Raw genomic sequence first — 15,782 nt, 5'->3', positions numbered from 1 at the left:
CCACCCTGAGCACTGGCTTCACAGCACCTGCGGGCGGAGGCAGCATGCAGAGTTGCCTGGACACACCTCTGCCTAGGAGCAGCAGGGACATGTCATCACTTGCGGGGAGCTGCCCAAGGTGAGCGCCGCCCAGATCCAACACCCCGAAACCCCTCCTGTGCCCCAACCCCCTGCACCGAGTCCCCTCCCGCCCTGAGAGTCCTCCTGCACCCAAACTCCCTCCCTCCATTAGTAAGTATAACTCTTAATTAATGCTATCAAAATTTTGAATTTGTCCCCAAAAGAAACGTTATCTATCCGAGAAATGTTCGGGAAAATTTCCCAAAGCCTCATAGGGAACGATTGTTCATATAGCTTATGTACAATATACAGTTTTCCTTGGGCATGCCCTCCTTTGTTCTGATTCACGGCCTGCATAGTTTTGCTTCCTGAAACAATGCCAAACACTTGTTTGATGGGATAAACTTGCGGTTGACAACTCTGTCAACAACAAATCATCCAAGCAGTTTAACAAGTGCTGCTGAAAATCATGCTGTTGTTAGCTCATCTGTAGATCATTTCTGTCCTGCCTTCCTGAGATTCCTCCCTGTGTTAATTGGAATAATTAACACCTTTTCTCTTGACATCCACGGGAGGCAGCCGGCATTTGATCCAAAAGTCTGTGGGAACTGGCTCAAAAACATGAATGCATCACTACCTTTGCTTCTTCTCCATTGCTCTGCTAGAGGAAAATTCAGACTGTCGGTGAAGATGTGCTGCTAAGCACAGTGGCCTTTCATTCCTGTTTTTTTTTTCCCCGGAAGGACAATCCCTCATTCCTTGTGCTAGTGTTTCCTATGACTTTACATTGTGGTACCAGTTTCTTAAGCGTGAAAATAATTGCTCATGAGAAGCTTTGAACTCAGAGCCTTGGAGACTGCAGGCTTTCAGCCACAGAGAACACCAATACAAGTTTCCTCACGTTGCCCTACCAATGGGTCTGATTCTATGCAGCCTCCCACTTTCTGGAGTCACCTACAGCTTGTGCAGGGCAGGTATAAAATGACACCAGTTTGTACATTTTGCACAGATTAAAGGACTTCACTAGGGAGTGGAGAATCCAGTCTAGTGTGCCTACACCCCGAACTGGAAGTTAAATTAATGGTCGCAGTGAATACAATGCAGGGGCAAGTATACTTCCCAGATAACAAGGCGATGCAGTGCATGTATTTCTATTTATGTATTGTGGATCTGATGCTTCTCTTACTTACACTTGTATAAATCAGGCCTAAGTCCATTGAATCAGTGCTGTTATCAATGTGAAATGGGTATGAATCAAGCCCCTTCTATCTCCTTCAACGCTGGATTTAAACCACTTGGAAAAGAAACCAGAAAGACTACAATGGAGCAAAGTTTAGCTGAGAAAAGAGTGGGAAAATCGAGCTCAGTAAAGTGGAAGAGCCATCCAGGCAGTTAGAACATGTTAGTAGGACAAATTCATGGGAAAGTGGCTTTCTGACTCAATCTGTATACTGGAAGATACTTAAAAAATATGACAAGCAAATGAGAGCTCCCCTCCGCCGCATCTTGATCATTATTCCCTGCTCTCAGATGTTTTTAGTGGAACGTTTTACCTTGTCATTTTAAAACTAGTTATTAGACTTTCCAGGGCAGTGTTGTGACTCCCTGCTTTCAGTCTGTCATGTTTTTGTTCTTTCCTACCTAGTCCTGTGGCATTGAAGATAAAAAGGGGCTTTTCTTTACCCACAAAGCAGCTAAATGATACTCTGAGTATCCAAGAATGCAGATACCAGAATCAAACCACTCTGTTTCCCATTGTGTTTCCACTATAATTCCCAAGATACAGGGTGGGTTTTCCAAAAGCACCAAGAGTGTTGCATGCTCTTCTCCTGTTGATTTTTAATTGGAAGTGGGCACCTATCTCCCTTGGCATTTTGGAAAATCCCAGCTATGCTGTAGAGTCTGCATAAAGACATATACAAAATGAATGGAGTGCCTCTGAAGCAGGAAGTGTGTAAAAGACTTGCAGGAAGTGTGTAAAAGTCTACCAGGGAGTGAAGGGAGCAATTAATGACCGTAAGGACACTGCAGAGAAACTAAATGATATTTTTGCATTAGCTTGGTCCTGAATGGGTGTTGGGGTGACATCTCCCCAAGGTCTGCTTTTATAATGTCATAAATATGAGGCAGTATCAGAGATGGGTTTTGGCGCAAATTGATAAATTAGAAGGCAGCTAGTCACAGGGATGGAGTGGGATCATCAAAGAGTCCTGGAAAAACGTACAGTGTGAGTCTGTTCTGTAAAGTGAGTGCGTGAAAATGGCATTGTTGGCATCCATGTTTGACTCTGCAAAGATCTGTGTCAAGTGTGCTTCTTTAACTAGAAAAATGTGTGTATGTGTGTACACACACACACACACACACACACACACACATATGTATTCCTCGGATGTGAAAGTCAAGCTGGGTTCTTTCCATCTGGCATATAAACACCAGTAATAAGGGTTCTGCAGGCCAAGTTAGGACCTATGGACCCAGTTCACCACTGCATTACTCCAGTTTTATGCCAGTATAACTGTATTGAAATAAAAAGTGTTATACTGGGGTAAAACTGGAATGGTAAATTCACAGTGGTGAATCAGGGCCTTCATGACACCAGTACGAAATGGGGAAGCTTTGACTGTACAGTCCAAATCAATGCAATCTCAAATCTGTCTGGGAAAGTTCATGGGCACAGGCTGAGCATGAAGCAGACAGACCATAAAGGCAAGAGGATGCTGTTGAGAAGAAGTTTGGGGGCTTATTTCTATTTCATGGCTTGTCTGTATTTTCCCTTTCCACGCAGGGTGAAGCGGGGATTCCCGGATTACCAGGCTCTGCAGTAAGAAGCTGCTTTCACATTAACATGAGATATGAACTATAATGCATGAGAAACAAAAGGGAGGAAGGCAGGGGTGGGCTGCAAGGATTTTGTAAATTTAGGGATGGATTTTGTGTGGGATTTTCAAATGATCAGGAAGCTTAAGCCAGTGAAGATTCCTGAGAGCAGGAGTTCGTGGCTTCAAGGATCCCAGGAAGGAGATTAACTGCATTATGAAGAGGCAGGTTTTGAGGAGACCATGAAGGAGAGAACTGAAATGCCCCGGAGTCAGGGAGGCCTGGCAGTCATAAACAATTTTCAGAGGAGTGGCCAAGATAGCATCTAATGGGCTTGGCCTTTTAGGGAAGAAGATGGGCCTGGGAGATAGAAGGCAGAGGACAGTTCAGGGTCAAGTGGAACAGCTCAGTCTCTGACCTCAGGGGGCCCAGTGTGAGATCTCAGAGGGGAACTGTAGAAGGCAGACTTGGGATGGGCACTGCTCTTCTTACCATGTAGCAGGGTATCAGCTGTGTGAAAGAAGTCATGGTGGAGGTAGGAGCTGAAGACTGCAAGGAAGGGGTTGCTGCAGTGAAGAGGATAGAGGTTTTGATTTTCCTCTCTCACCAAATTTACACTGGTGAAACTCCAGTGACTTCAATGGAGTCGTTTTTCGTTTGCTCTGGTGTCACTGATGGGGGAATCTGGGTTTAATATTGGCTGCATAGAGGTGTCATCTACAGCTGAATTCAGAAAAGAGATTGCCACAGGGGACATCACAGAGAAGAGAAGGGGTCAAGCACTGAGTTCTGCCAGGGCTGCATAGCCAAGAGGTCTGGCGATTGGAGAGTGTCCACTGCCAGTCACACAAAAGAGGAGCAATTAAATAAGGAGAATTGGAACATAGGGGAGTGAGATGCACAGGACTCCTGATGGAATGAGCTAGGATTAGAAAGAAGTCATGGTCAGCAATAGCAATATGGCACTGTGACAAGGAAGGACTGGGAGCTAGAGACAGACAAGAGAAGACCAACGAGCCTAATACATAGAGATAAGAGGCAACTGCATTACTGTGAAAGGAGCGGAAGCCAGGCTGAAAGCTTTCAAGAAGACTGTTTGGGTAAGAGGTTGGGAACGGACTCAAGACTTCGATGAGACATATTAGAGATGTGGCAGTAGCTGGGGAGGCAGAGTGAGAGGTGTGTGAGGAAGGAATTTTTGAGCCTTAATATATGGGGCTGTAGACCTAAGGGGATTAGGAGTGGAGAGGGAATGGTTTCTTGTCCCAAAGCAGAAAAGTATACAAGGCAGGAGGAAAACAGGGTGAAAGGACAAAGAACTGTCATTGACAATTTCACAGGGATGTATTTGTTTGCTTAGAATTATGCACACATCCTCTCAAAAGGAGCCTACGCCAATGAGGCCATGTAAAGACACTTGCAACATACATGCATGTGGACACCCAAAGGTCTCTAGGTTCTTTGTGCAACATTCCATCCAATAGCATCATGTTGTTACAGCAGAAACCTAACCTCGCTGTTGGAGACTGCAGATGAAGCTAGACAAAGCAGGCAAAATTCAGAGATGAGGGGTAATGGAGGAGCTGGAGGAAAGTGTATGAAGATTTGAGGACCACTTGAATTTACACCTTATTCCAGTCTTCAGCATGTAGGTTACACCAACTTAAACTTCCTTGAACATGGATGGAATGGGTGTAAGTGGCTCTATGAGAGTCTGACAGTGAAAGGGAGCCTGCTTTAGCATAATGGACTCTAAGGCCCCTATCATGCAAACATGCACATGGTTAATTTGAATCATGGTGGTAAGTCTCCCACTGGCTTCAGTGGGACAACTTGTGTGCTTCGCTTCAAGTTAAGCACATGATTATGTGTGTTCAGGATCGGGGCCTAAGTTAGTATAAAGGGATCTAAGTTACATGCCATCCTTGAATTTGGCCCATTGTTTATATAGAACCACTGGTGTTTATGGTGCTTTACAGGTAAAAAATAAGACAAAATCCAAGGCACTTACAATCCATTTATAAAGATAACACGAGTATTATTGTTCTTGTTATTGCATAGCAACACAAAAATGCTAACCACAGCATAGAGAACCAAGAGATCAAGGTCATTGCCAAGACAAGCTATTTACATAGACAGCACAGCATAGTTCAAGGATGTGTGAGAGGCTGTGCTGAAACAGAGTTAAAAGTAAGCAGTGAAGGTTAGCAGGCATCATGGGGGAGGGAACAGCTAGTGGAGTTAGATGTACAAAATAGAGGACTACTGTGTGCCTGAAGCTTTCTAGATGTGCTGTGCGCTCCGTTTTACATCTCTGGCATGTTAATTTCAGGTACAAACGGAAGGTCTGAAAGGAGAGCAAGTAAGAACCGTTCAATATCTCTATTGTACTAAATGTAAGAAATAATAAGAGTCTTTTTTTTTTTACAATTGAAGGGATGCTGTCAGGTAACTCAGCTGCCCAGATCAGTTTCTGTTTTCAAAGCATGTTGCAAAGTCTAATGTGACTAGAAATATTTTCATGACATGGGAAAAAAAAATCTTTTTTGCTAATGCCTGAGAACCAGCAAGTGAAGCTGGCCAGACTACACTTATGATGCTAGCAGAGTCTAGCAGAGACCATAAACAGGGCAAATGGCAAACAGTCAGTTACTCTGTAAAACTTCTTTCTGCTTTTAATACACTAAAAGGTGTGACTAGGGATTTTAAACCTGGTTTGATTTTTATCTGCACAGTGTCACTGAACATGGACACACAGACACTGACAGGAAGCCATTTGGTTGTGCCTCTTATTGCAATTTGCTTTTAAAATATGTATTTTATACTTTAAGGGCCCAATTCATGGCTGGGCCACACAAGGCGCAGGAGAATACCCCCATGTAGGAGGCCCTCTATGAGAACTGACTCTGACACAATCCCCTGCTCCCTTCCAAGAGCCCTACTGCATGGGGTGTTCCTGGGGGTGTGGCCAGCATGGTCCTGTGGCGTAAGTGTTGCCCCATTGCCTTGGGCAGCTCAGCACACATTAGAGAAGCCTTAACTGACATTAGGGGCTGAATCAGCCGCAGAACTGAGGGAAATACCAACTGGGTTCTGCACTGGCTCATGAATGAACTGAGGCCTAAGAGAAAAACTCTCCTGGAGGCCGAGGGTCAGTAAGGCCCTGTGCCCCAATTCACCCCCCATGCAGAGGGCCAGTACAAATTCTGTGCACCACTTACAGCCCACTTATAACTTCAGTATAGAATGCAAGTGGAAATTATGGTACATAAGCTTTGTGCTGGCCTTTTGCATAGGGGTTAACTGGGGCACAGGGCCTTTGCATTGCATCTCCTGTTAGGAAGGAAGGGAGGCTCAAATTGTGCATATGACCCTTGTGCCCTGGGTGAATTTCACACCCCACGCACACAGAAGGGCTGCTCAAAGAGACGTGGCAAATGTATCAGCTGCTGCCCTTGAATTCATTATCTCAAAGAAGAAATCAGTTACTTGAACACTGACGTTGGGTTCTTTATTTATTTTCATAGGGGGCCCCAGGCCCACGAGGACCACAAGGCCCACCTGGAGTTCCAGGAGCACCGGTAAGTAGTTTTTTTTACTGTAATATTAGTTCATATAGGCCAAAATTCACTCTAGCACAGGGGACCCATCCCAAACCCTATGTGCTACTCAGACATTGTATGAAGAGCTTAAGTGGTGTATGCATCCTTAGATCTCCTGCATTGGCAAGAGGAATTGACCCTTTGTGGAGGAACCACTCAAAGCCACCACGTACCACTTAATCCCTGAGGGTGGTGCATAGGACTTGGGCTGGCCTTCTGCACGGGGGTGAGCTTCACCCATGGGTCCCCATCTTGCAAGATGCTGACTGCTCTCAACACCTGTTGATTTCCTGGGAAGCTGTTGGCATTCAGCACCTCTCAGGATGGTTTTCAAACAGGAACCTTGTGTTAACTCCTAGATAGCAATGTCATGAACTTCAAATTAAGTTTGCTACAGAAGGGAGCGAAATCGCCAGAAAAACCTCCAGGCCAAGAACATTACAAATTATATATATATATATATATATATATATATATATAAATAATTTGTAATGTATATATATATATAGTGGGAAGGGCAGGAGGAGTATTGTCCTATGAAAATCTAGACATCTGAACATTCTCTCCATTTGGCTTAACTGTAGCCTCTTTTCCTTAGCCATATCTTATGATCTAGTTCTAGAAGCCAGCGCTTATCACACCATGATTGCTACTTCATTTTCACACAGTCGGTTTGTTCCCACTCCGGAAGCTGCAAACTGTCCTGTCTTGCTGTGACTGTTGTAACATGCTTTGGAAAGCTGTCGACATTATGAAGTGTTTTGTCTTAGGCAGTACGTTCTCTATAAATGGTTTTTCTTTGAAAGGGTCCAGCTGGTTCGGAAGGCAAGGCTGGAGTTCCTGGTTTACAAGGTCAAAGGGTGAGTTGATGTTTTTGTTTCATAACTGTCTCAGATGTTCAGCAGGGTGGCTACTTTGTTTGACAGGGCCTGGACACCTTCTCTAGTTTACATGGGCTTTGTACTGATTTAGCTATTTCAGTGAACGGTGTAATTTCCCTATTGAAATAGTTAAATCGCTACAGTTTGTGGATGCAGTTATATCAGTATAGAGGTGTCACGTTAGATTGCAATTCCTACAGAGGACAGCTCGCTTACTTACCAGAGCAGCGGTCGGGGTCACCAATGTGGTCAGATGCTGGTGGGGTGTGTGTTCAGTCAGTGTGCTGTCTCAGCCCTGCGCAGAGTGGAGATAGCAGACCTCAGTTAAACAGCCCAATAAATCCACAAACTCTGTTTGTAGCGAAGGCTCCCGGCCAGGTTTATTGTCGACAAAGCGCGGCAATAGCACTTGGTAGGACTCTGCCAGCTACAAAAACATGCATGCTCGTGACAATGGATGCGGCTGAGTCAGTGGTGGGGCTTTCCACTGCTCCCTAGGCTGGCCAAAGACACTCCCTCTGATGTACATCTTTATACCTCGATACAAGCAAGTTAGTACTGCCTCTGACATAGTTAGTTACTGCCCCCTGACGTGGCTAGTTATCACCCATCACCTTGTACATGTTGGTTCAATCAAAACATCTCTATTACGTACTGTCATCCTGCCCATATTTTTCAGGAGGGCTCAGCGTGTTCCTGTTGTCCTTGGGGAATGTTTTTGTACCACCCTTGATATCGAGATGTTCTAATACCACTTAATATCGGGATGTGTTTGCATGAGCCCTTTATGCTTAGTATTTCTTAGGAATGTGTGTTTCTGCAATATCAGCCCTGTTCTTGCCAAATTCTATGAGCAGGTCCAGCCTCATACTCGGCCTCTGATACAAGGGCTTTTGTCTCAGGGCTTGTCTACATCAGAAAGTTGCAGCGCTGGTGAGGGAGTTACAGCGCTGCAACTTTGAAGGTGTACACATCTGCAGGGCACCACCAGCGCTGCAACTCCCTGTTTGCAGCGCTGGCCGTACTCCCGTTTTGTCTCGGGTGTAGAGGATCCAGCGCTGGTGATCCAGCGCTGGTAATCCAATGTAGACAGTTACCAGCGCTTTTCTTGACCTCCGTGGAAGGAGGAAGCCTCTGGTAATCAAGCTGGTTTCCTTTCCCGGTTTGCTCTCTCGGTCCCGGAGCCAGCCAGCAAACCGCAGGGAAGGAGACCTGCTTGCTCGGGGTTCCGGGACCGAGAGAGCAAACCGGGAACGCCGCGGTTTGCTCTCTCGGTCCCGGAGCCACCCCGCAAACCGCAGGGAAGGAGACCTGCTTGCTCGGGGTTCCGGGACTGAGAGAGCAAACCGGGAACGCTGCGGTTTGCTCTCTCGGTCCCGGAGCCAGCCAGCAAACCGCAGGGAAGGAGACCTGCTTGCTCGGGGTTCCGGGACCGAGAGAGCAAACCGGGAAAGGAAACCAGCTTCGCCGCGGTTTGCTCTCTCGGTCCCGGAACCCCGAGCAAGCAGGTCTCCTTCCCTGCGGTTTGCTGGCTGGCTCCGGGACCGAGAGAGCAAACCGCGGCGTTCCCGGTTTGCTCTCTCGGTCCCGGAACCCCGAGCAAGCAGGTCTCCTTCCCTGCGGTTTGCTGGCTGGCTCCGGGACCGAGAGAGCAAACCGCGGCGTTCCCGGTTTGCTCTCTCGGTCCCGGAACCCCGAGCAAGCAGGTCTCCTTCCCTGCGGTTTGCTGGGTGGCTCCGGGACCGAGAGAGCAAACCGCGGCGTTCCCGGTTTGCTCTCTCGGTCCCGGAACCCCGAGCAAGCAGGTCTCCTTCCCTGCGGTTTGCTGGGTGGCTCCGGGACCGAGAGAGCAAACCGCGGCGTTCCCGGTTTGCTCTCTCGGTCCCGGAACCCCGAGCAAGCAGGTCTCCTTCCCTGCGGTTTGCTGGGTGGCTCCGGGACCGAGAGAGCAAACCGCGGCGTTCCCGGTTTGCTCTCTCGGTCCCGGAACCCCGAGCAAGCAGGTCTCCTTCCCTGCGGTTTGCTGGCTGGCTCCGGGACCGAGAGAGCAAACCGCGGCGAAGCTGGTTTCCTTTCCCGGTTTGCTCTCTCGTCCCGGAACCCCCCTTGAAGCCGCCCAACAGCGCTGCAGTGTGGCCACATCTAACACCACTTGCAGCGCTGGTTGCTGTAAGTGTGGCCACTCTGCAGCGCTGGCCCTATACAGCTGTACTAATACAGCTGTAACAACCAGCGCTGCAAAAGTTTAGATGTAGACATGGCCTCAGGCTCTCTTCCTTCTACAACCAGTATAACTTATTTCCCAATAGCTATGAAGATAGAAGGCTCCTCTCTACTAGTAAAACTTCGCCGCCACTAGGGGCGTGCCAATTAATCTGCATTGGCCTAGTGAAAAGGTCCAGTTTTATTACCCTGTAGTAGACAAGGTCTGAGACACAGTGCTATTAAAGACTGTGCAGAATGAGCAAATAACACCCCAGATTTTGGAGAAAGAAGGAGGGTTGACATATTACAAATTTCCAAGACACTTGCCCTTTGTTGGCTCATGCACATGGCTGATCATTATTTTCAGGTTTGCCAGTGACCTAAGCTGCAGTTACAAAACGAATTTGCAGTTTTTTGTTCTCATGCATCCATCCTTCTTCTCACTTTGTGTCTGTGTCTGCCACCCTCCCTCACGCTGAGTGCTGCCAGCTCCCACTCTAGTGCCTTTGGACTCAATGCAAGTACTTAATGGGAGAATCAGATCCTCAGTGATCTACAGCAAACCAGGAATAACTGTGTTCACACTGATAACTCAACACTCTGAAAATCTGAGTGGGTTTATCTAACAGTGAGGGACTGTTAGAATTGCACGGCCTTTCTGCACTAGCTTGTGGAGTGGGACCAAAATGCAAAGGAGAATATCCCATGAAGGGGCCAAGGCAGAGGACATGCTGGGGGCTCCAAGGGGCGTTCTGAATGGCCACTTCCCCCAAGTGGAACAGCTCCCCACTGCCCTCAAAGGTGCCATTCAGTCCAACAGGCACAGAATAGTGGAAGAACCTTGAGTTGACCTGCAGATCAAAAAACTGTAACCACGTGTTTGCCACCATAGGTGGGTAGGGCATGAGAGCAAAGGCAGTGAGGGAGTGGCTGCAAAAAGATGGATTTCTGTCATATAGCAATGTACTGCAAATAACCATATGCATTTGCACTCCAGATAATTTAATATATGTCCAGAGTTCACTGTGGTCAAAATAACTCAGACTTTGTTTCTCCCCAGCATGTGCCTTTTGAAGGGATGCTATTGGGTCACAGATAGCCAATACAGGGAGGTTTTGTAATAACAAGCTTTCCGAAAACTGAGGTCAATAGAAATGTATCCAGGAATTTAATAGTCCAGTGGAAACTTTAGGATCAAATAGATATTCCCATGCAGGGTTGGTGGCTTTGTTTGGAAATGACATAGGAGCACAATTCACACTGAATATTCAGACCTATTGCTCTGCTAAAAAACACCTGGTGTTTAGTTGTGTACATTGACTTCCATGGGAGGATCTAGGTACACTGTGTATTCACAGGATGGTGTGAGTGTTTGCATATGTGTGCGTGCATGTGTGTGTAACCTCAGAACTTTTAGGAATGGAATCCAGCCTTGATCCCAGAATAGTGCCCCTGGTTAGAGAGTAGGGAGAGCTACCACCTATGTATGTAAATCGAATCTTCTAAGAAATGTCATCAACCCAGAAGTTATTCTGGTTGAGTAATGCTAAATTAATCAAATCTGCTTTGCATAGTTAGTCCCACGTTTGTCTTTATTTCCTGCTTGGTCTACGTTAAAATCAAATGCTCACAAAGTGCTAGCTCATCATTTTCCAGAGGCTTCACAAAGTGTTTAGTGAGATTCCTCTTGGTGTCGTGTTCTCTTCACAATTGCAGTGACCCAGAGCCCTAGCTTGAATTATTTACTCACTGTTTAAACATGACATCGGAACAGCTGTGGTTGATCATATCACACGGAAACTTTTTGAACTCACCTTCCCTTGTTTTAGCCCAGTGATGTGAGGAGCATCTTTTCAGACAGCAGAGTCCAAGGCTGGAAGTCAAGTACACTTTGCGGATGGTCACTCCAGTCTCTGTGCTGCTGCTGTACTGTTTGATTAGCCAATCTCGCACTGCAGTGGTTGGTCTCCAAACTTTTTACACCCAAGATCACTTTCTGAATCTAAGGGCAACTCAGGATCTACGCCACCCCTTCCCTGAGGCCCCGCCCCATCCACAAAGCCCTGCCCCGCTAACACCATCCCCTTGTCTCTCTGTCACTTGCTCTACACCACCTTCACTCACTTTCACCAGGTTGGGGCAGGGGTTGGGGTTCAGGAGGGGGTGAGGGGTGAAAGCTCTAGAAGGGAGTTTTGGTGCAGGAGGAGGCTCCGGGCTGGGGCAGTGTTGGGGTGTAGGAGAGAGTGCAGGGTGTGGGCTATGAGAGGGAGCTTGGGTGCAGAAGGGGGATCCAGGCTTGGGCAGAGTGTTGGGGTGCAGGAGGGAGTTTGGGGTTCTGGCTCTGGGAGAGGGTTCTGGGGGTTGGGGTGCAGAAGGGGGTATGGGGTGCTGGCTCTGGGAGGAGGTTAAGGGGGGGTTGGGGTGCAGAAGGGGGTATGGGGTGCTGGCTCTGGGAGGGGGCTCAAGGCTGGGGGTTGGGGTGCAGAAGGGGGTATGGGGTGCTGGCTCTGGGAGGAGGTTAAGGGGGGGTTGGGGTGCAGAAGGGGGTATGGGGTGCTGGCTCTGGGAGGGGGCTCAGGGCTGGGGGTTGGGGTGCAGAAGGGGGTATGGGGTGCTGGCTCTGGGAGGGGGCTCAGGGCTGGGGGTTGGGGTACAGAAGAGGGTGTGGAGTGCTGGCTTTGGGAGGAGGCTCAGGGTGGGGCTTAGTGTGCAAGAGAGGGTCTGTGGTGCAGAAGGGGGTATGGAGTGCTGGCTCTGGGAGGGGTTTCAGGATGGGGCTTGGCATGCAGGAGGGGATATGCAGTGCTGGCTCTGAGAGGGGGCTCAGGGTGGGGCTTAGGGTGCTGGAGGGGGTCCATGGTGCAGAAGGGAGTATGGGGTACTGGCTCTGGAATGGGGCTCAGGGTGGGGCTTAGGGTGCAGGAGGGGGTCCAGGGTACAAAAGGGGGTATGGGGTGGGGCTTGGGGTGCAGCCTCCCACTGGGCAGCACTTACCTCCAGTGGCTCCTGGTCAGCGGTGGGCGCAACAAGGCTAAGGCAGGCTCCCTGCCTACCCTGCCCCCACACTGCTCCCAGAATGGGCCAGTTCTCCCCTGCCACCCCTGGGGTGGGGAGGGCAGGGGGCACGTGGCTCCTCGCGCTACCCCTCTCTGCAAGCACCACCCCCACAGCTCTCCTGGCCAATGGAAGCTGCAGGGGCAGTGCTTGCAGGCAAGAGTAGTGCACGCAGAGGGAGATTCCTCCCCTCACCCGCCCCTGGGGCCGTGGGGCTGCAGTGGCCACTCCGGGGAGTGGTGTGGGGGCAGAGTAGCCATAGACAGCCACATTGGCTGCTGCCAAAGATCACGATCAACTGGGAGTGCCTCTAGGATCGACCAGTCGATCATGATCGACCGGTTGGTGACCACTGCTTGCACTGCAATCATAATGACTTGGTGATGCATTCATATCACGGAGGACAGCACTGGAGGTTCATTTTGCCTAGACACCTGTCACCAGAGTCAGCAGCAAAGCTGTTTAAAGAACTCACATTAAAGCTACCTACGATCTAAGAAAAAAGATCCAGGGGAGAGAACATCTCTCTGCAGCAGGCTTTGCTGCACGCCTTCCGCTGAGTAACGTCTAACAGAATCGAACTACATAAGTTTGACTGAAGAGTCATCCCATGGAAATGATTGCACTTACGCTGAAACGGGTGAATTCCTTAATGGAAAAGGGCACTTGCTTTAGCTCTCATTTCCTCCGGTGCTTAGAAAACAGAACCTTCATTATCTCTTTAGCAACTAACTGTCTCGTGCTTTGTTTATGAGACAAAGTGTTCCACGCTGTCCCTGATTTTAAAGCCTGCTTGGAAACACAGCTTCTCTAATCCGATTAATAGACTGTATCAGTTGAGTAAAAGACCATGATCTGTCAGAGTTTGTGGCGCAACTTTAGGCTAATGACCAATTCAGGAGAGCTGTCATTGAATGCAGACTGTGCTTGACTGTTTCCCTAGCTGCTTGGTTGTGCCTAGCTATGAAACATCTTCGAGGAGGGAGTTCGGTTAGTCGCTAAGACACTTAGCTGGATAGAACTTTTTAATTAAAAAAAATAGCCACCCAAGAGAGCGTGTGAATATCTGAGGTGAGCAAAACCCTGGACATGGGGGTCTGTAATGACATCCAACAGATGTGGAAGCTGTAGCAGACTAGCAGAGGCCACTGTCACACCGCCACTGTGATCCACAAGGGGTTTTAGCTACCTCTCAGCTAGCAACCAGACCTGAAGTGGCACAATTTTTACCCCCTTCTGTCTACACACACAGACAAGCTGGCTCCATAGACGCTATGTGATCTGGTGAATAGGACACTGGATTGGGAGTCAGGACAACTGGGTCCTATTCCTGGCTCTGCCACTGACCTGTGGCGTGACCTTGGGCAAGTCACTTTACCTCTGCGTGCCTCAGCTTCCCCTTCTACCTTTTGTCTGTCTTGTCTATTTAGATGATAAGCTCTTTGGAGCAGGGATGATTAGGGGGCTGGGACACATGACGTATGAGGAGAGGCTGAGGGAACTGGGCTTATTTAGTCTGTAGAAGAGAGGAGTGAGGGGGGATTTGATAGCACGCAGCCTTCAACTACCTGAAGGGGAGTTCCAAAGAGGATGGAGCTCGGCTGTTCTCAGTGATGACAGATGGCAGAAAAAGGATCAATGGTCTCAAGTTGCAGTGGGGGAGGTCTAGGTTAGATATTAAGAAAAACTATTTCACTAGGAGGGTGGTGAAGCATTGGAATGAGTTTCCTAGGGAGGTGGTGGAATCTCCATCCCTAAAGGTTTTTAAGGCCCAGCTTGACAAAGCCCTGGCTGGAATGATTTAGTTGGTGCTGGTTCTGCTTTGAGCAGGGGGTTGGACTAGATGACCTCCTGAGGTCTCTTCCAAACCTAATCTTCGATGATTCTATGACATGGTGTCATATATTTCATAGGGACTGGGAATAAAAAGGAGCTAGAACGAGCTGCAGATTTGAGGTTGCTGCTCTTATTGAAATAGCAGAACGAGTGTTTAGTTTATCTCCTTCCACTGGTTATAGGTCTGATTAAAAGTTATGGACCATTAGTTACACAGACATCATTTGCCTTGTTATAAAGAAGAGAGGATCTTGACTGTAATTTCTTAACATAGGACCTGATGCTACAAATCTTTACACGAGGGAGTTAGTATTACTCACATGAGGAAGGGCTTGCAGTAATGCATCCCTAGATTATGAGGTAGGGGAGGGAGACAGAGTGTCTTCCATTTGACTGTAGAGCAAACATGAGCTATAGATCAACGAACAAGCTCCCCGCCAGAAACGGGCATTTCACATTTGTTCAGTTAACACCAGTGATCCCCAAACAGTGAACCTGTTTAAGGATTAATAGTTTTTCTGTCATTTACCTTCATGAATATTGCCTCTTAAATCCTGAAGTTGGAGAACCTTGGCTTTTCAAAGCAGGGTGGTTTGCTTTGGCTTAACTTGCGTCATAGTAAGGACCAGCATGGAGCCAGGGAGCCGGGGGAGTGTGTGTGGGGGTGAACACCAGGGCCCTTTACTTGGGCCTCTATTCAGGGATTTCACTAACCTTGTCGCCCAGTGGCGGGGCCTAAGCAGCCGCACAGTGGAGGTGGGGAGAGTATTAGCTAATGTGGCAGATCAGCTGTTAGCATTTACAAGGACTTGTCTGACAGCTGTCCTTAGTCACAGGTGGTGAAGGATCTTTCAATGGTGTATGGAAATTGTACAGGATCTCCTCCCATATCTGCTGAAATACTAATCTGAATCCTCTCATCTGTGAATACTTTGATCTACTCTTGGGGCTAGTAAATAATCATTGAAACCTAGACCAAGCAACACTGTTGTGTTTGATTCATCAGCCAGGAATTTCCGACTATCTCTGTGTTACAGGCAGCCAAGGTCTAGGTTTCTACACTGACATCCTCATAACCAGACTGCACAGTGGGAACAGTGAAAGTTTTCCATTCTCCTCTGTCCCTCATCTTTGAACTGTAGATCTCATGGCAATTGCCTTAGAATACATGCAATTATGAGAGTTTGAATTTACTTTAGTTTTTTTTTTATTTGAGTAGTGGAATTTAATATGAGAGAAACCATTTGGAAAGATAAAAGCCTTCTTCCCTTTGCATGTTTGCTGGAGCTCCATCTTGAAGGTGCTGAAATATTTGGATAAGTTGGAA

At 47.9% G+C, this 15,782-nt stretch overlaps 1 protein-coding gene across 1 annotated transcript in view; it reads left to right on the top strand.

Moving 5' to 3' along the window:
• The window catches only part of COL22A1 (collagen type XXII alpha 1 chain), a 327,940-nt gene that overhangs the window by 198,808 nt on the left and 113,350 nt on the right, over positions 1-15,782 (top strand). Inside the window, 4 exon segments of the mRNA XM_030553879.1 lie at positions 2,846-2,881; positions 5,210-5,239; positions 6,405-6,458; positions 7,286-7,339. Coding sequence (XP_030409739.1) covers positions 2,846-2,881; positions 5,210-5,239; positions 6,405-6,458; positions 7,286-7,339 — 174 coding nt within the window.

Source organism: Gopherus evgoodei, chromosome 2, assembly GCF_007399415.2.
Source record: "Gopherus evgoodei ecotype Sinaloan lineage chromosome 2, rGopEvg1_v1.p, whole genome shotgun sequence".
NCBI classification, from domain to species: Eukaryota; Metazoa; Chordata; order Testudines; family Testudinidae; genus Gopherus; species Gopherus evgoodei.
The sequence above is the reverse complement of the archived record's forward strand: the minus strand, read 5'-3'. Positions and strand labels throughout refer to the sequence as shown.